Source organism: Leuciscus leuciscus, assembly GCF_965113295.1.
Source record: "Leuciscus leuciscus genome assembly, chromosome: 21".
Classification (NCBI taxonomy): domain Eukaryota; kingdom Metazoa; phylum Chordata; class Actinopteri; order Cypriniformes; family Leuciscidae; genus Leuciscus; species Leuciscus leuciscus.
The window spans coordinates 27305681-27326702 of NC_138745.1; the positions used below are offsets into that span (position 1 = coordinate 27305681).

The 21022-nt window shown below is 37.9% G+C and overlaps 1 protein-coding gene across 1 annotated transcript in view; it reads right to left on the reverse strand.

The window, feature by feature from the left end:
• grin2cb (glutamate receptor, ionotropic, N-methyl D-aspartate 2Cb) overlaps window positions 1-20712 on the reverse strand; it is a 47143-nt gene extending 26431 nt beyond the window's left edge. The window contains exons 1-3 of the mRNA XM_082152973.1: window positions 19540-20712; window positions 9332-9770; window positions 2416-3011 (exon numbers count right to left, since the gene is read on the reverse strand). Of these exons, the coding sequence (XP_082009099.1) occupies window positions 2416-3011; window positions 9332-9754 (1019 nt within the window). The 5' untranslated portion in view covers window positions 9755-9770; window positions 19540-20712. The remainder of the gene's footprint in view (window positions 1-2415; window positions 3012-9331; window positions 9771-19539) is intronic.
• Between the last annotated feature and the right edge of the window lie 310 nt (window positions 20713-21022).

Sequence of the window (21022 nt, forward strand, 5' to 3'; positions counted from 1 at the left end):
ATGACTATGCAACTATCAACAACAAAATCTTCAGAGGAACTCAAATACACCACTCTATATCCATCTTATCCACCTTCTCTAAGATTTATAGCTCCTTTGCAAACAACAAAGCTTATAAAAAACTATTCAATCTCAGTTATGCAAGAGAATTCATTATATTGGACAAATATGCCCAAATATGATTTTAAATACATTTTATAGCCCATTTATGTACCCTCATGTCATTTCAAATTGCTGAGATTTGATCATTGAGTCACTGAGTTGAACTCTGATTTGTGAACGAATCAGTCAGTTTTGTGAACAATTCATTGAAAAGAACAATTCATTCAATGATCCAGTTCTCAAGTTCAACTCACTGTACACAACATGCAACAGTGGTTCTTGAGTTAACTTACTTTTATTGCCATTTTTTCGTTGTCGGTTTTTGTTGTGTATTGAAAAGAACCATGTGAAGAAGATAGGCTACATGAAATAACATGAGGGTAAGCAAATATGTAATTTTCATTCCTTCCTCTCTTACCATGTCAACTCAGACCATCCTACTAATATACCGTTTCCCCCCCCCCAAGAGAATACATTCCTTTTTGCCGCCTGATGAATCCTTTGATACTGCCCAACTAGTCACACGTCTGAAAAGCCAGTTCTTTAAAGATTTAAAAACTGTCTTCCGACAGACGTTTCTTTTTATGCCAGAGAAACGGGCAGACACCTGAACAGCACCGAAGCCTGGGAACATTCCGGATGGAGAACCCAGTCACTCATGTGTCTCTGATACGCTTGATCACAGAAAGCTCGGAGAGGCAATTGGAACACTATTTAATGAGGACGGTGACTCCCAGGTGAATGGCAGATTTAACAAGGAAATCTGGAGAATCTCCCAGTCTCATTACAAGGGAGAAAGACCACAAGAAAAAGTGCAAAAAATGCAATGTTTTGTCTGGAAAGCTGTTTATGATGAAATCTCCAGCGGCCAACTAAGCTGTGAGAATTAAAATTGTCAGGACTTTGAGTATTTGTAAATTTGCCACCCACACTTCCCTGTTGAATTTGATGTGATCAACATTTTTGACAAAAAATAGGGCAATGCTGGCCAAGGGAGGACTAAATATATGACAGCTTCATAAAACATTACTGGCAGTCAGAGTACTCCAGAAATTCCAAAGGGATGTCTATGATATTGTTTTTCTCTTTCTTTTAAGACATGCTATTGATAAAGATCAATAAACCACAATAATGAGAGATAATATAATATTAATATAAAGGTCCAAAAAAGAATACACTTTCATCATGACTGTTTCTTAACACAATTTATACAAAGTGCCCGTCAAATTAAAAGTTTTACTTAAAAGTACATTTTAAATCATTATGTTTTAATAATCTTTTCTCATGCTTTAAAGAAGTGCACATGTAGATGTGTGGTCTAACATACTAAAACACATGTAAGGTACTTGAAAATTATTTGAACAGTAGTTTGTTATTCGATATTACATTAATACTGTATATTTTAAATGTCAACTTAAACTTCATTATTAGAAATGTGTAATTACAAGTATATTTAAATAAATGTATATATTTAAATATATTTAAATTTTAAATTACATTAACATATATTTTAGTTGATCATAAATGCTTGTCAGTACATTTACTGCTCGGCAGAACAGTTTAACCATATTTCAAAAGAAGTAATTATGAAATGACATATAAAGATGTACTTAAGTCCTATACTGTAAGTGGGTCAAAAAAGCACTCTAAAGTTCAGCTAACTGCATTTAATATAAATTTACACAACAATACATTTTCATTAACAAATAACATTCAATGAAGAGTCCGAAAACATTACATTCTGTTCACACTCAACATTCTTTTAAAGGGGTCATCGGATGCCCATTTTCCACAAGTTGGTGTGATTCTTTAGGGTGTTCATGTAAAGTTTGTAATATATTTTGGTTAAAATTACTCAATGGTTGTGTAAAACAACACCCTTTTTACCTCCTCAAAAACAGCCTTGTTCACAGTGACCTGTTTCGGTGCATGTCTCTTTAAATGATAATGAGCAACTGCTCACCCCACCCCTCTCTTCCATGGGGGGTGTCGAATGACTGAGGGCAGAAATATGTGTTGAAACTTTTGAAGAATGAAAAAAAAAAGGAGTGAATGGATTTTTTTCATTGTATGGTGGTTGTGTACACACACTGCAAAGACACATTTGTATGCAAACAAGTGAATTTTGCATCCGATGACCCCTTTAAAGTATACTAATTCTGTACTTTGTTCTCTTTTTAAAAGTATGCTAAAGTGTACTTATTTTTCACAAGGGAAGACATGGGTTTTAAATCCTTTTTTTGTTAAATAAATAATCTAAAGGTGCTTTTCAAAAATACCTTTACTAAACTTGGCAGTCTGAAAAAGTCTTACCTGAATAGAGAATTGTTGGCATTCAATTTGGCAGGACTATTGCAGTCACTGTGACCCTCAGGAATGAATCCTCTGTGCTTGTGGAAACTGTACACCCCTTTTACAATGACTGCCACTCCTTCCCGAACCCTCTGGCGCAGTGTTTTCCTCCAGCGGTCTGTGATAATACTGATGACGCCCACTGGGAAACTGTCAGGAGGGGACGCTTCAGGGTTCCCCACAGCCAGACTGGGGATGACCCAGATGTATCCAGGCCCCAGAAGCCCCACATCAGAGGCCATCCTGAACAAGTACTGCGCCTCCTCGTGGGAACAGTACACTAGATATACCTGCGAGTCCACCTGCTGTAGTAGTCTACGTGTGCGGATGTCATTGGCCCCCACGGACATCTCGAAGCTCAGCACATCCTTCAGCTCCCACAGGAAGTAGCTGGTGTCCGTGAAGGATCGAATGTAGTCCACGAAGGTCTCGTAGCCGGGATACAAACTGGTGATCACCACAAAGTTACCCCAGTTGTACTCCTCCATCACTTTGAACATTGCATTTATTTGCTGCTCTATAGAAGATCCCATCTGGAGAAAGGTAGAGCCTTCAGCCTGCAGAATCAAGACAGAAGATAAAGGAACTACAATCATTTGTGTGGGTACCATGAAATTATTACTTAAGGACACTAAGACGTTTTACGAGATATATGCAATCATTCCAAGGAATGGACCTACCAAAATAACCAAACCTGAAGACATGTTACAATTAACATGCTAATATCTGAAGTAAAATTGTAAAACTATACATTCATTGACTCTCAACACTGGCACACCACAGGGAAGCGCATTGAGCCCTGTGCTGTAGTCCTTGTTTACACATGATTGTGTGGCTGTTCACAGCTCCAATACCATTATTAAATTTGCTGACGATACCACCATTGTGGGTCTGATCACCAACGATGACGAGGCAGCTTACAGAGAAGAGGTGAGGCTTTTGGGACAATGGTGCCAGAACAACAACCTGTCTCTCAATGTCAGTAAAACTAAGATGCTGGTGATCTACTTTAGGAAGCATAATAAGGTACATGCACCCATTTATTTCAGAGGGGACAAAGTAGAGAGAGTCAACAACATTAGATTCTTAGGGGTCACCCTCACTTCTAAACTCACATGGACTGAGTACACAGCATCCATCATTAAAAAGGCTCATCAATGCCTTTATTTCCTCAGGCGTCTGAAGAAAGCTTTTTTCACTTTTCTGTCCTTACAGGGTGTATTGCATCCAGGTATGACAGCTGCTCCACACATGAAAGGTAAGCCCTACAAATGGTTGCTAAAAAGTCTCAGAAAATAATTGCCACACAACTACCAGCAGTTGATGACATCTACATTACACGCTGCCTCAAGAAGACAAAGCGCATCATGAACGACTAGTCACCCGCCACAGGCACTTTCCTCTTTTCTGCCATCTGGCAAACGAAAATGCACTACAAGATTCAGGAATAGTTTCTACCCCAATGCCAAGTAATTTAAGCATTTTGGCAGTGCTGTGGAAGAATTAAAAGTAGCAACTTGCCTTTAGCTCTTGTTTACTGATGTGCCATTAGCTCAGCTGTTTCCAAAGTGAAACAAGCTACTTTTTCTAACAGTAGGGTTTTTCAAACAAGTGTTTTTCTATTCACATTATACTGCTTTAAGCTTTTAATACATCCTCTGTCATATATATATATCGTTGGAAAATTTGATTCATTACTGTGATTCATTTTGAACTAACTGATTTTATAAGGAATCAGACTTTCCAAAATAGAGAGGACGTTTTAAAGTCATTTTTTAAACTAATTCAGTCAGGTCAAAAAGAAATGATTCACCATTTCAAGTCTCTGCAAGAGCTGTTGAGCCAGACAAACATGGTTGTGATTGATTTAAAAAATTACTTGTAGTGTAACTAACTACTATTTCAAAAGGCTAGCTTAACTACTTTAAATTACGAGCGATTTAAAAGTAGCTACACAAGCTAGTGTTCACTTTCAAAGTAGCTCCCCAATACTGCATTCTGAATATGACTATGAAGATTGGAATAATGGCTTACTCCCATTATTTTAAATTGTAAAAATATTGCAGAAAATAACTGGCTTTTTTTTCCCAGATAAATGGAACATTGGTAAGCAAAAGAGACTTTTTTCAAAAAGATAAAAAACATTTAAACTGTAGTGTATGTACAGTATGTTTTAGATTGACCAATGAATGAGCTTCTGATGGGACCCATAACTCACGTTGGACTATAATTGTTCTGCATTTCAGTTTTACAGGTTGCACACATTTACAGGAGATCCATAGTAACTCAATCATGGTACATGGGACTTTCTCATACCATTGAAATAACGTATTACTGAGCAACATTAACCTTCAACACGTTCCAAAGCATGAGATACGAGGATTGGATTTACAACGCAAAGACAATTCACTAGACTATTGATCCTATCTGTACCACAGCCACACGTAGGGACTTGATTTATTGCCTGACTTTCAACCATTATTCCTCTTTCTGTAATCCTATTGAATAGATTTACACTTGACACCTAATACTCGTTTATCCACGCAGCTGTTCAATATCATGCCGGTGTGATGTGCTGTTTGAAAAAAAATTGCAATATTATATTTGCATGTAAAAAAATCACTTAGCGTCAATATCAAGCCACAGTTGTGCGTGTAAAAAACCCAAAATGATCTATTAGTGCTGTTTTAATTTCACTTGCACTTAGTTAACTTCAAACAAGCGAGCGTCCTCCTAATGCCCTACACTGCCAACCGCATTTCCTTCCACCGCACAGCATGAGATGACTCAAAGGTACCGGAGGAGGTGGTGTCCAATTAAGTTTCAAAGTGAGAAAAATGGGTGTGGAGGTCTGGGAGTGTCAGGAGCCGAGAGACATTCTCCCAAGACTCCTCTCTGACTAAGAGCTTTCCCCTTCCCTGACACACTGATCCGGTGTCCTTCAAATAACTTCTGTGGTTAAAGTAGGCTACCTCTAGGAGAGAGAGAGATCAGGTGCCCTGGGACTCACCGGTCCTCCTTCTCCACCAGTTTTCTTTCTTTAAAAAGTTATACACTCACCCAGACTCAGCTCTCCTGCGATTAGCACTCAAGAGCCTCAGCAAGACCAGTTGGAAGTTATGCCATAGCCGTCAAAACTTCTGGAAAAAACTTGCATTCGCAGAAAAATGGGATTATCCCTCATGGACTTTCCCTATATGTGCACTTTGGGCATGAACTTAGTCCCATGTGTTTCGATAGGTGCCATGCACCCTCAGTCACTAATTCAGACATGACGTTAAACCAGGCATTCTTGACTCTGGCCCTCAAGGTTCACTTTCCTGCAGGGTTTTGCTCCAACCGTTATCAAACACACCTGAACATGCTAATCAAGGTCTTAAGGATTTCTAGAAAGCAAAGCCGATTTAAGGCAAGCCTCCATGTTTAGAAAAAAAAAAGTACTTGTTTTTTTAATGAATGTTAATGGAGGAGAGGCTTACACTTTATACACTGCTTTTGTAGGAAAACAGCTTAGAATTTAATGATTTGACAACCTGTCAGCTAATCTCCAAAATGTTTGCCATTCAACATTCATTTAACTGAAAAAGAAAAAAAAATAATTTCTATGGTATTCGCAAACAGTGATTGACTGTTGTACAAAATTAAATGACGTCAAGGCTGTAATGTGTCTCAAGGCACACGTGATCCAAATTAGCCGTTACGCTTTCTCCAATGGTAGAGCCATGGATCCCAATGTCTCCCAATAATAATACCATCTCTGCTATAAAGTTTTAGGCAGGTTAGTTTGATAAAGGTTGAAGATAAACTCTGCAGGTATAAGTGGACCTCGAGGGCCAGAGATAATAGCCCCTGTCTTCAAAGGTAGCCTACTGTATAGTTCACTCAATAATTAAAATTAAGTAATCATTTTCTCACCCTCTTTCTTTCCAAACATGTTTGACTATCATCCGTGAAACACAGAAGACAATATTCTGAAGAATGTCTCAGTATTTTTTATCCTTACAATGAAAGCAAATTCTTAAAAAGTCAACATTCTTCCAAAAATCTTCTATAGTGTTCTGCAGAAGAAAGAAAGTCCTATAGGTTTGGAACAAGTAAATGATGACAGAAGTATACATTTTGGCTGACCTAACCCTTTAAAATATATAATGATATTTAATATTTCCTGTATTAAATTAATACATTACATTTCAGGCCATGTTCTTTTTCATACAGGCTTAATCTAATGTCTGGAGCTGGCACCCACTTACCAAAAAGGGAAGCTCCACCCAGATTGTAACATCAAGAGCCAAAGTGATATTTTAAGCTCACTTTATTTATTTGGAAGGCACTTGGCCATTGACAGTGTCCGATGCTACTGGGATTTCATGAAAAAATCCCATAGCAGATGTTTGTGACCTACAGTCCAATCCCTAAAACTAGAAAAAATAATCAGCCACAGCTAATTCAATTGCATGGGATTTACATGAGTAATATACATTGGTTTGTCTTGCTATAGCATGACCAGATTCGAACAAAGTAGAACAGGATGTCGCATATCTCTGCCTCCGTTCACCGCAAGCCTATACAACAGGAATTGTATAATCACATCAAATCTATGATATGATATGCAAGCATTTCTCAAAGGAGATTAAATGCCTAATCCACAATCTGGAAATGTGGTATGAAATATGGTTCATAGCTTTATGCAATTTGTAATTTGATTGATATTTTATGTTTAACCCTTACTTTGAAGTCTATCTCTGAAGTCAGTGTGCTGTCCGAAATATTATGACTTTATTACATGAAAGAGAATTGGAAATTATAAATATGAAGGATGCAAGAGATTCTTTTCAGGTTTTCCCTCAGTGCTCTTTAATAAAAATAGGAACATGGTCATTGGGTTGTTCAAAAGATTTGGCAAAATATTCAGGTTCTTCATATTTAATGCTCTATGGTTAAACTCCTGAAAAATTATTCCCTGCCAGGACGCTTCATTTTAATCCAGTTCTTACAAAATTATCTGACATTGGAGACAAACGCATATTTTTGGCTTTCTGTTCCACTTTATACATCTTATAAACCTTTTTTTTTCTGCAATCCGTGCAAGTCTGAAAGGCATTTGAAAATGACAGCTGTGCAGGAAGGAGTCATCCACTCTATAGCTGGTATTGAAGATACTCATCTGTCCCATTAAATCAAGGGCTATTGTGTTTCTCATTTAAAGATATAAATCTTTTGCCAGTCTGAACGCATAATGATTGTTTTACTGTCTTAAAAGTTTACTTTTTTCTTTTGTGGATTTCAGATATCAGATGCTGCAAAATCCGCACAGCGTGCACTAATAGAGAAAAAGCGACACAACTGCACGTGCCTTTAGTAATGCTTGTTCAAATTGAGAGGATTGGTTAAGCCAGAAATGAACATTTTGTCATAATTTTTGTGCATAAAGTTGTGTTGGTGAAGGTTTTTCAAAAGTTAAACCCAAAAAATCGATGTGACCGTTAAGACTGCATTGTGTTTTTTCCAATAGATAAGACAGTAATTTGTAGCTGCGACGAGACACAAAATGCCTTCACTACACACGTGGTATGTAAAGTTACAGTCATGGAAGTCTTATACGCAGTTGCCTTAAAAATGTGCATTGAACGGCTGTAATTTTATATCATTTTTTGATGTTATTCAGAAGTTTCCACACCTCAGTAATCAGTGGAAAATGAGACACAACTGTTCGGTGATGGTTATACATCATAACACATATTGATTTTCACACCTCACAAAATCCCTTTTCCACGCATCTGTTCAATAGCATATCAGTGCAGGGGGCTCACTGGAAAATACACACACAAACCACATGCACATGCTAACGTTTGTCGACCTCACAGCAGTTATTTTATACTCGCTGTGTCTAATATGAGCTGTGAGAACAGCGTCCCTGAAATTACTTCACAGATACCCCTGATTAAATCTTGATTTGATATTTGAAATAAATGTTCTATGTTTTTCTTTCATGCTGAGTCTTAACTGTACTCCTAGTAAAGCACAGGGGACTCTGTTACATTGTCATAATTCTAATAAATGTACTGTTTATGGTCATGAATGAAGGCTAATGTTATTGAAACTTAAGTCATATGCTGGCCACACATTGAACCTAATTCATGAAACATAATCAAAATGTTGTTTTGTATGCATAATTAATTGCACTTAATGCATTTAATTACATTTTCATCACGATGTTCTGTGTAACAAACACATTTCAGTGTTAATCATTACATTTGTGTGGGTAAATTGGTGTAATTCAGTTCAATGTTACAATTTTAATTAATTTTAATACACTGTCGGAATGCAACAACAAATGATTCCGTTTTATAAATGATTTACATAGAAATGTGTTTGTCACAAAGACAATTATTTGTAAAAAATTTCTAGTGAAAGTTGTTGCATTCATTTCAATGTGAAAATGTATATACAAAAAGTTTTTTTTAAAGACAATACTTGAGGCCGAAAAGTTTTATGAATGATTCTCTGTGTAATTTTCCTGTGTAAAAAAAAGTAATTTTCCATCGCATTCAACTTAATGTGACAATTTTTAATGTTTTATATATAAAAAGCTTTATGAATAATTTGTACAGATATTTGTTCTGCTTGTGTTTCATATATATGACCCAATGAATACACTTTTCTGTAGTTGGTTAAATAATAATGGGAAACAACTTAATTAAAATGTAATTTTAGGTTATCCAAAGGTCCTTTATCTAGTTGCAAGGACAATCCTTTCGTAGTAACTTAAATGTTGAATGGATTGTGATCTCAGGTAATTCCCATTTCTTATTAAACCTGCTTCCTTTAAGCTGACAGATCCCTAAGATCTACCACAGCCACCTTTGCAAACACTTACTTTATGTGGGATGACAACTGCAGAACCTCCACTGATGCCTACTATGGGGATGGACGTCTGAGAGGAGATAAAGTCTAAGATTTGTGCCACAGCTTCTGAGTCCACGTCATCTTCAAACACCACTCCGTGGAGGCTCTCTGCTGCCATAGTCTGACAGAGACGTGTGAATAATGCCTTGGGGTTAGTGTCATTCACAAGCACGGTGATGGGGTTCACTTCCAGGGGCATGTCTAGGAAGTTTTCTGGACTCAGACGGCCCTTGATCTCACTGTGGTGAGCCATACCACTGAAAACCACAGCCACGTTGACCGAAGGAGGGCCAAAGAATGGACGTCCCCGGCAGGGAGGCACTACATTGAGTAACAGATGAAAGAAGAAGAGGAGTTGAAGAGAGGGACCCCAACACCCTTGAGGAGTGGCCATTTCAGCCTCCTAGAGCCTGAGAGACAGACAGAGATAAAGAAAGAGAGCAAACACTTAGCATTTCAGAATTGTTACTTGTTTGCCAGTTTATAAATTGTCAGACTTGTGTTCTCTCTAAGTGTGTATAATTTATTTATAAGTATATATATATATATATATATATATCACAGTTTATTCAAAAAATATTAAGCAGCACAACTGTTGAATCACAGTGTACATTTACATTTTTATAAGTGGAGACTTAGGGGAGACAGCAGTGATTCATTTATTCAGCGATATTGATTTCTGTGCATTCATCATGAGATGAAAATAGGACAAAGCGTTGCATTGTTGTGAAGAAGAGTGACAAATAAAAAGCACTGCAGCAGAAATCTATATTATGCGCACACAAATAATATCCTACAAGTGCCATCCACACAAAATCCAAACTTAATAATTACACACACAAAAAAAATGTTGTTGTTAAAAAGGAACTGTAATCACTACACTTAAGGGTTTAGTTCACCCAAAAATGAAAACTATCCCATAATTTACTCACCCTCAAGCCATCCTAGGTGTATATTACTTTCTTCTTTCAGCCAAACACGATCAGAGTTATATTAAGAAATATCCTGGCTCTTCCACACTTTATAATTGGAGTGAATAGTGCATCCAAAAATGTGCATCCATCCAACATAAAAGTAATCCATATGGTTCTGGGGGTTAATAAAGGCCTTCTGAATCGAAGTGATGCGGTTTTGTAAGAAAAATAACCATAATTATAACTTCATAAACTGTAATCACTAGCTTCCGGTAATGTCCATCCGCGAGTTCACAAGATAGTTCTTCAAAATCTCAGTTACTATGCACTCCCATTGTAAAGCTTGGAAGAGACAGAATTTTTTTTAGATATAACTCCGATTATGTTTGGCTGAAAGAAGAAAGTCATATAGCCTACCTAGGATGGCTTGAGGGTGAGTAAATTATGGGATAATTTTCATTTTTGGGTGAACTAACCCTTTAAATTATGAGAATAATCTTGATTAAATCCTTGTGGATTGACAGGTTCAATTTTAACACAAACAATGTAATTTATTAAATTTAAATTGACAAATGACAGGCACACAATACGAAAATGTTTCTTCGTGTAGCATAACTAAAGAACAAGTGTGCTTTAATGTATAGTAATCCTGTGTTTAAAGACCACTCATGTGGTCTGAATGTCTATTTCTGTCACTCATAATCTCGGATCGCATGTGTTCTGGTCGCAGTGTGCATGCGCCTTCGTGAAACAACAGGCCATTAGCAGGCTGAGTGGGAGGTTTACAATATATCCAGCAGGGAATCACATCTAAACTCAGCTCTCAACACTTCACAGGGGCCGGTCCCTGATCTCCCAACCCGCAGATGGTGTGGGTCATTGAAAGCTCACCTTTAGTGAGAAAAAAAACCCTGACGAATGCTTGTTTAACGATTTCAATTCACACCACTGCAAGTTTGTGAACCACTGATTTCTTTACAGTGCAAAGGTCTATAGCATATGTTGTTTGTCTTAATCTTAAGTGACCATATAGACCTTAAAGTCTAGTAATTCCAGGACAGGCCCCTCGGAGCGAGTCGAGCGACCTCGGGTCAAGTGCATTACTGGTAACCATGGTGATAGACCATGATAGTGATCTCAGTAACTCTCCGGTTCCTGGGTCGTAGCTACTTGGAAATGAACCAGCAACCTTTGGGATGCCAGTGCTGAACTTTAACCATTAGGTTGCCGGCCGCTACACTTCAGTGTGTTACAGTACACACAAATTAAACTGGCTTGTAGGAAAGAGCAAGGACTTTCTTTTCAACAGCAAACTAAACCAGAATCTGATGAGATGCACTTGAATTAGAATCTTAAAGGTTAGGCCCATCCATCCATGCCAGCATCTTACGAATGTGACACCGCAGCCTATTAAACTATCAGAGCTTGCTGTTGGACCATGGACTGTAATTACTATGCATGAAAAATGCATAACTCACACTGTGATAGCTATCAAGTTCCTTAAAATGCTCCCATGAATACATGTGGCTGCTAATAAACCTAATTGCTACGTTAAGGGTATATAATGCGTGAGGATTCGCTCGTCCGCTTTTATGATTTGTACTGCATTGTTTTGCTACCGACACTATTAGTAGTGCTCCTCACCCAATGTGGGACTTTCTGCACAAGTGGAAGACAGATGGTTAAGTAAGAAAGGAGATATGCATTCCGAGTGTAAAAGCAACAAAAACCAAACACAAGACTTGCCATGAGAAACCCCAGACACTCAGAAAGAGTTAAACCCGTCATGGTCTCTGTCCTCTCTCTGTCTGCTTTTTTAAAAATCCTCATTAAAAAGACACTGTTCAAACTCCACTTAATACTGGCAAAGCATAAATGAGCATATTTGTATGCTTGTAACTCAATGAAATCCTCACACTTACTCAAGCAGAGGAGTTAACATAGCAACAGCTGTACGAGTTTCTAGGGAACACGACAGAGAGGAGTAAGGTAAAAAAAAAAAAAGAAGAGTGTCTTTCATTTCAAAAATATCCATAGGGTGTTTCTTCAACTAGACACTTCAGGTCTTGTGGAGTTTGGTAAAACTTTGCAAACTCTCACTAGTTTATTTGTCTTCTAACCATGTTCAAAAGTTGATATCATGAGGTTCACCACAATGTCATTTCCCATTGTGTTTAATAGCAATAGCATTCTATGGTGTAAAAGACTAATTTAAACATTTAAACAAAACATATTATGTATCCTAAATAAAGTATATTTTTCATACTTCATTTGACAAAATTACAGCCTGCCTGAAAAAAAAATGAAAAAAAAAGAAAGAAAAGAAGTTCAGTCCATAATTACCTTAGATTTACTTTGCTTTGATATTTCATCCAGGGTAATTATAGTTAAGTTATTAAAGGGTTATTAGAGGTTACTAAAAATAAAATTTAATTCAATTTAATTCACATTTATTTGTATTTTCACAAGCAGCTGTACAGAAAATTAGTCCACATTACAACTTAGAGTGATCTGTTATCAGAGAACTGTAACTGTCTAAGTTATGTATTTAAGAAATGTACATATACAATCACAGTTAGCTAAAAAGTTACTAATTTAAACAATGTAATAATTTAAGGCAGAAACAATGAGCACATTACAAGTAATGAATACTTGTTTGTTAACAAATGATTATGACATATAGAAAAAAAAACATGAAAAATGTTGACTGAAACTAAAATAATAATAAAAACTTTAATTTCAGCTAGTTGCTAGTTTAACTTGATGTACAAAAATTATTAAAACTAAAGTAAAACATTATAAAAACTATATAGATATCAAAAAAAAAAAAAACGTTACTATAAAACTTAAAAAAACTACCAAAACTTTAACTAAAATTAAAATGGAAAATTCTAAATATATAAAAAAAAAACTAAATAATATCTCAATAATACTAAAATAACACTGGTTAATCATTATTTGACTTTTTATAGTTATATAAAATTATAATATGTTATGATATGAAAAGAAAATCTAGGTCTTGGATCGAGAGAAATAAAATCTATAAAAAAGTGTGTGTGTGGGGGGGGGTAACTAAAAAGTAGCAAAACTAAATTAATGCCTGGTGAAAAGTTTCCCAGACACTTTTAATTGACCTTAATATAAGAAAGAAAAAAAGTGGAAATCTGTAAGTTTTAATAACAATCAACCTCTGGGACATAAGTGCCAATAGATGAAGAAACACCCCTATATTGGATGTCTTCAGAGTGTGTGTGTTCGTTGGCCTGTTGCACGTGACACTGTGAACAGCAGTGAGACACCTGCAGCCTTGCTTTGATGACAGCAAATGGAACACACACACACACACACGCACACACACACACACACACACACACACACAGTCAGGCTTCTGCACGATAATATATTCACCCTCCTGTTTTGAGTCTGTTAGATCTGCTGTTGGAGTGATCTTCTCATGTCCTTTTCAAGTCTTCAGATCTCTTTTAAAATGGCCACTTTGATATGTGTTTGACCATAGATCCCATGGACAATCACATCACACAGTAAGAGCACGTGTTCTTATTTCAAACAAATCAACAAAAGAAAGAAAATGAAAGAGTTCATCAATGTCAGACAAAAAAATCAACAACAACAACAACAGCTGTCATCCATTCTATTTTATGCCATCATTGGACTGGATTGGTGTCCCATTCTTAGTATTTGCGTATATATATATATATATATATATATATATATATATATATACACTCACCTAAAGGATTATTAGGAACACCTGTTCAATTTCTCATTAATGCAATTATCTAATCAACCAATCACATGGCAGTTGCTTCAATGCATTTAGGGGTGTGGTCCTGGGCTGCGTTTCCCAAAAGCATCGTAAGCCTAAGTTGATCGTAAAAACGATCGTACGACTGATCTTAATATTACGGTCTGTTTCCCAAAAGCATCGTAGCTTAAGTAGCACTTGAAAATCTTCGTAGAACTACGAGTGCTCTGGAGTAATCGTACATCCCCAAGTGCATCGTAAGAAGACAGATTTATGAGGACACCTGCAGGACAACCGGCAGATTACACTTTTATCTAGATTTAACAGATTACACTGCAAAGTGAGTACAAATATAAGGTTTTGATTGTACTTTTTTATTGTACACTTTATTGTACTTTTTTTTTTAATGAATGTATAAATTAAATAATAAAAAAGGGAAGAAAAAATACACATCTAAATTAAATTAATGAACAAAATAAAATCATAAAAGAACGAAGCAATGTGGGAAATATACTTCAAAGACTGGGCAAAATATGGATGAATAATAAATAAAAAAATCGGTCAATGACTTGCTGACGTGCACGAAAACCAGCCATGTATTGGGCATTTCTTGCGGACCTCCTTCCTTGATCTTTGAACACCCCGGGTTGCAGTTAGTTTGCAATGTCCACCCAGATGTTTTGTTTTTCCTTATTTGTATGGTGTCCTTTAAATCTGTTAAAAATAACATCTTTGTTTCGCCTCTAAAATTAGGCCTACATTAATTTAATCTTTTTTGAAAGGTATCTTTTCTTGTTTGTCTTTTTGTTCATACATTTTGTCAGTAGGCTATCTCTGCCTGAATGTAGACTTTAGACTTGTCTTGATTGCTAATCCACAGATGATGATTATTAGGTTAAACCTAATAATTAAGGCTAAACGTTCAGAATACGATTCCATATAAGGTTGTATTTCAGCACTTCGCGAATGGACAGCGACTCTTAAGTAGCACGTAAAACGCGTTCTCGCGCGTTCATGTTAAGTGCACTTTTGGGAAACGCTCGTGGAATTGCTGCGAGCGTTCGTAACCTTGCACGTAGAAAGCGCTCTTAAGAGCTAAGATACATCGTTATCGGGAAACCCGGCCCTGGTCAAGACAATCTCCTGAACTCCAAACTGAATGTCAGAATGGGAAAGAAAGGTGATTTAAGCAATTTTGAGCATGGCATGGTTGTTGGTGCCAGACGGGCCGGTCTGAGTATTTCACAATCTGCTCAGTTACTGGGATTTTCACGCACAACCATTTCTAGGGTTTACAAAGAATAGTGTGAAAAGGGAAAAACATCCAGTATGCGGCGGTCCTGTGGGCGAAAATGCCTTGTTGATGCTAGAGGTCAGAGGAGAATGGGCCGACTGATTCAAGCTGATAGAAGAGCAACTTTGACTGAAATAACCACTCGTTACAACCGAGGTATGCAGCAAAGCATTTGTGAAGCCACAACATGCACAACCTTGAGGCGGATGGGCTACAGCAGCAGAAGACCCCATCGGGTACCACTCATCTCCACTACAAATTGGAAAAAGAGGCTACAATTTGCACGAGCTCACCAAAATTGGACAGTTGAAGACTGGAAAAATGTTGCCTGGTCTGATGAGTCTCGATTTCTGTTGAGACATTCAGATGGTAGTCAGAATTTGGCGTAAACAGAATGAGAACATGGATCCATCATGCCTTGTTACCACTGTGCAGGCTGGTGGTGGTGGTGTAATGGTGTGGGGGATGTTTTCTTGGCACACTTTAGGCTCCTTAGTGCCAATTGGGCATCGTTTAAATGCCACGGCCTACCTGAGCATTGTTTCTGACCATGTCCATCCCTTTATGACCACCATGTACCCATCCTCTGATGGCTACTTCCAGCAGGATAATGCACCATGTCACAAAGCTCGAATCATTTCAAATTGGTTTCTTGAACATGACAATGAGTTCACTGTACTAAAATGGCCCCCACAGTCACCAGATCTCAACCCAATAGAGCATCTTTGGGATGTGGTGGAACGGGAGCTTCATGCCCTGGATGTGCATCCCACAAATCTCCATCAACTGCAAGATGCTATCCTATCTATATGGGCCAACATTTCTAAAGAATGATTTCAGCACCTTGTTGAATCAATGCCACATAGAATTAAGGCAGTTCTGAAGGTGAAAGGGGGTCAAACACAGTATTAGTATGGTGTTCCTAATAATCCTTTAGGTGAGTGTATATATATATATATATATATATATATATATATATTTATACACACACATATATATACACACATATATATACATATACATAAAGTTATTTTGTTATGAAATAATATAAAGGCAGAAAGTATATTTCTTATGATAGAGATCGTGCAGGTCTGTGATAAATGCGCAGGGGGGTCTGTGTTACTGTAAGGCACTTCACTGGATTCACAGCATTACACATAAACACGACTCATCGCAAAATTTAATCTGCACCTTCCATGTAGATAATCGCAGATAGAAATATTTTCAAAGTAAAACACCAGATGTGGGTGCCAGCTGGCCACGCGGCATCTGATGAGTGAAGCTGATTAAAGCACAATGGCTTTTAATACATTTTACCTCTACAACTACAACCTTCACATCCACCATTCAGTTTAGACCATAAACCAAACTGTACTGTAAATGGTAGTCAAATGAACAGAAATATTAAACTACCTCCACAACAAGAATGGGCATATAAAAAAAAAATATTAAAAAATGTTAAAGCATCAAAACTATTTGTTTGGACAGAATAGTATAAATAATAACAGTTACAGTAATGTTTCCTCACCGCAAAACATCTGAATAAAAAAATCATCTGAAAATATTCAAAGGACTGAAAAAAAAACTGCTCGCATCTGGTAAAGTAAAACAAATATAGGTTTATGTCCCATCCGGCACAACTTCAAATGGTTGTAGAGTGGGCATCACTCCAACTACAAACTAGACATTTTGCTGAACTAATCGCATTGTGGTTAAACTGACATCTGCAACCGTCAAAAACACAATCAAAGAGCCATAAAACATACACAGACTGTCATACACAGCAGCCAGATGGTGTGTTATATTAGCACCGAAGTAACATCTTGTGTGTTCTGTCGACGTATGTGTCTCCGAGGTAAAATTCCACCACAAACAAGAGTGTTAGTAAGTTTAAAGCTGAATTACATTTGGAGTTACACTATTGCTGCTATTTCTAGCAACGATCCCAAACACATTCTCACTTGAGTGATGTTAACTCACACAAAGCTAATTCCTAGTCTCAACGTGGCTTTCGATATGCCTGCTTTCTGTAATGTGGGACACAGGCTACCTGCTATTGTATTGGTCTTCAATTACACAGGAGAAGAGTGGGATCATGGAAAGATTCCCTTTTAAGCTGTGGTCACAAAGGTTACGACAGAATCCCTCCTGTCCAGATGTTACCGTCTGCTTCCGCCAAGAGACAAACTCAATGGACAGCAGACGCACACACACAAACATTATGAGGTAAGTATTTAAGAAGCAGCTAAGTTCCATATCTTGCCTTCACAAACCTCATATTTGTCACTAATAAAACTCATTATAAACTACACAGGTACACCATTACTTGTTAGCAGTGAAGCGTACAGCAACTCTTTTAAAAACAGATCACATGCTTATTTAGTATTCCACACAAATCCATCCCATGCTGTATACATTTTTAACAGTGATCCAAGGTGAGAGAGCTCAAAATGTCACGGTCGGAGCAGACATTAGTGTTCCCCGAATCTGCATGTATCACATATCAGCTGACTTTTCCAAACCTCTGTGATCTCACCTGTTCAGCCATAATCATACAGGTTTCAGTGAGTCAGATTCTGACATTGAAATACAGATGGTAGTATCGCCATTGCCAGCATTTGTAACCTGTGTGGCGGCGCAGACAGAATCGGATGTTAATAGTGATGTATTAGTCACACTCCAAACAGTTGTGATTGGACACTAACGGATGTGCTTTTCGGCAACAATCACTGGTTCAGTCTTATGAATGCTAAGAGGGGCCGAAGTGTCTGTAATATATAAATCACAATAAGATGTCAGACCTTTCGAGTAGGCTCTCGTTTTCTCTTGAGACAAAACCACACACACCAACAGATGATACCTGAGTGATAAATGACTCAGAATGTTTATGAATGTACATACTTTGACTCTATCTCTCACTTTCTATCACTTCTAATCTATTTTGCATTATGACGACAAATTGAAATATATGAATAAATAAATACGCACATACTGTACATATGTCAACGGTGAGCCTCATTTTCTCACTGTCATACACACACTTTACAGGACGTCACATTCCATTTGTGAGGAAAATAAATCATAAGAAAAACATCAAGACAGCCAGAAAATCAATTTCCCTTCTTTGACCTTGGCCAATCTCCTGTCTCCAATATGTATATTTGGTAACCCGTTAGAATAATGTTTCGTTATTAATGAATAACTATACAGGAAAAACTGAGTAACGCAATATTAACATTCTAGAAACTGCTATTAACTACCAAGAAACTCTGATTAATGAAATAGTAAGTAATAGCGCTCAGTTGAATGAGGTAGTTAACTATTATCTAATCAATAACTACTATTTCTTTCATACCTCCCAGAAGACTACTAAGAACTACTATATACAGCTTCATAATTAACATGAATAAGGCATAATATATAAATAACTCTAAAGTAAAGATCATGGTAACCCACTAACAATGATTGATGTCATTGTAAGCTTTTGAGGCATTTGTAAAGTATTGGATAGTAATTCATTCTGATAGATTTGGTAACACTTGAGTCATTACTAGTGGGTTACCATATTCTTCACTTTAGAATACTTATCCAAATAATTAGTCATTCCTGTAGAAGGATGTAACAACATTTGAGTCATTACTAGAGGGTTACCATGATCTTCATGTATGATGGAACAGAGTTACTGTATGTTTATATCTATAATATGTAAATATGATTACTGAGTTTAAAAAAAGCCTTCGACCCACCTTTGCTATAATTTTACTACAAATATAAAGAGTTTAAGATTAAAAACAGGTGTTTTTTAACCCAATTTGTCATGAATGACCCAGTTTCCCTCTTTCTCCCATGTTAACTGTGTGTAAATAAGTCCAACGTCACTGACACAGACTGCAAGCTGATATATGCACGCCTCTGACATTCCCAATTGCCAGTGCAGGTATGGGTGTCAGAAAGCATTCAGTTCTCCAGAGCCTCATTCACTCTCCCGGTTACGCTTTCGAGGACTGTTTCTGCACTCCGCGAGCGAGCAGCCACAAGAAAGAGCGGCGCTCCACCTGTTAACTATGGCAGATTTAGCCCCGCAGGCATTCCCCCTGCTACGCACACAAGACCCAGAGACGGAAAGCCGCTCTTCATGCACAAAGGTCGAGCGAAGCTGTACACTATCTGTCAACAGTGGACTGAATAAAAGGGAGTTTCCTTACCTGTGCCGTCCGGATGCATCCGAGCCCGACCCCAAGCTGTACATTCTTCAGCTGTGCGTCTCCGCCTCCTCTTGTTTCCTCTTCTCGCCTTTGCTTCCTCTCACCTCCTTTTGGCCTTTTCTATCTTTCGCACTGTCTCTCTCTCCTTCTCTCAACACTTGTGTGAGTCTACTTGTGTGGCAGCTGAAGACCCTGCTGTGGTGATGGCATTTCTCTCCCTCTCCCTCGCTCTTCCTGGCAAAGAGGGTCAAACTGAAGAGGGTGTCAGTGACACGGTGAGGAAAGAGATGGAGAGAATTAGCGAGAAATAGAGAGACAAGTCTCCAAAAAAAGAGTAGAAACAGCTGTTGGCAGCTTCGCCGGCTCGTGACGCAGATGAGAGACAGCTGGAGAGTTGCAGTTGTGATCTCTGACTGAGGAAAGGTGTGAGAGCAGGTGGGGAGCCGCGTGGCGGTGACTCCCTGTGCTCACGGATTGGCGTGCGAATGCGAGAGGTGGTGTCTTACTCTATAAATCTTGAATAAATCTCACGTGGATCTTGTTTACCTACGCCTAAAGTTGTGATATGCCTGTAGCATGTGAACTGGAAGCTGAAAAGTACGTTTAAAAGTGCGTCAGTCAAAAAAAAGGAGAGTTTTTGGCATGGACTAACCCTTCATCCTCAATCAAACCGCTCATCCATAGCCTCCGTCCGCTCCATTGCGACCAACCTAGTTCTCCAACCTTGGGGAATAATCATGATGAAATGAGAAGGATGCTGGGAAGAGAGCACAGCTGATTAAAATAGATTGGAATGAAAGATTGGAGCTGTGTATGTGACCTTTTCCGTCTCTGGAGTTGTAGTCTGCTGATTTTGAGAAGGAAGTCCATGAAGATGCTTCTTAATTAGTCGAAATGTGTCGCTTATCTTCCGAATCTTTTATATCCGCAGGTGCCGCTTTTGGTTTTAGTCCGGTTTCCAAAAAGTTTGCAGCTCTTGTAGTGCTAGCTGAGAAAAGCACGAAAGCATTCCAGAATAAATACATGAATAAATACAAATTCACAAATGATGTTTGTCCAGTTTGTAGAGCAGATGTGCTGAGCGTCTCATCTGTTTGATGTGATCTGCCTTCTGCTCTCCAGACCACAGAACAAGCTTCTGATACCTAATCATGATGCTGTACAGATTTATCCTGCCTCCCCCCTCCTCATACTCTCATGCTTTTATTCTCTCTCTCTCTCTCTCTCTCTCCATCCTGAGTCCCTTTTCGCCATGTCTGTTCTTACTTCCCTGTCCTGTTTGTTCCCTCTACCTCTATTACTCCTGCTTTTGTCTGTCTTTCCCACCGTCTTTGCCACTATCCTCCTGCCGCAATCTAAATTCTCTTTCATTTCAAGCTTTCCTGCTTTTCTGTCGCTCAGAGATGAGCAGGTCCAACAGGCAAGTTTCCTGTTGATTCTCTCTCTCTGTCTCTTACAGTTGTCCCTCCACATCCTTCAACCT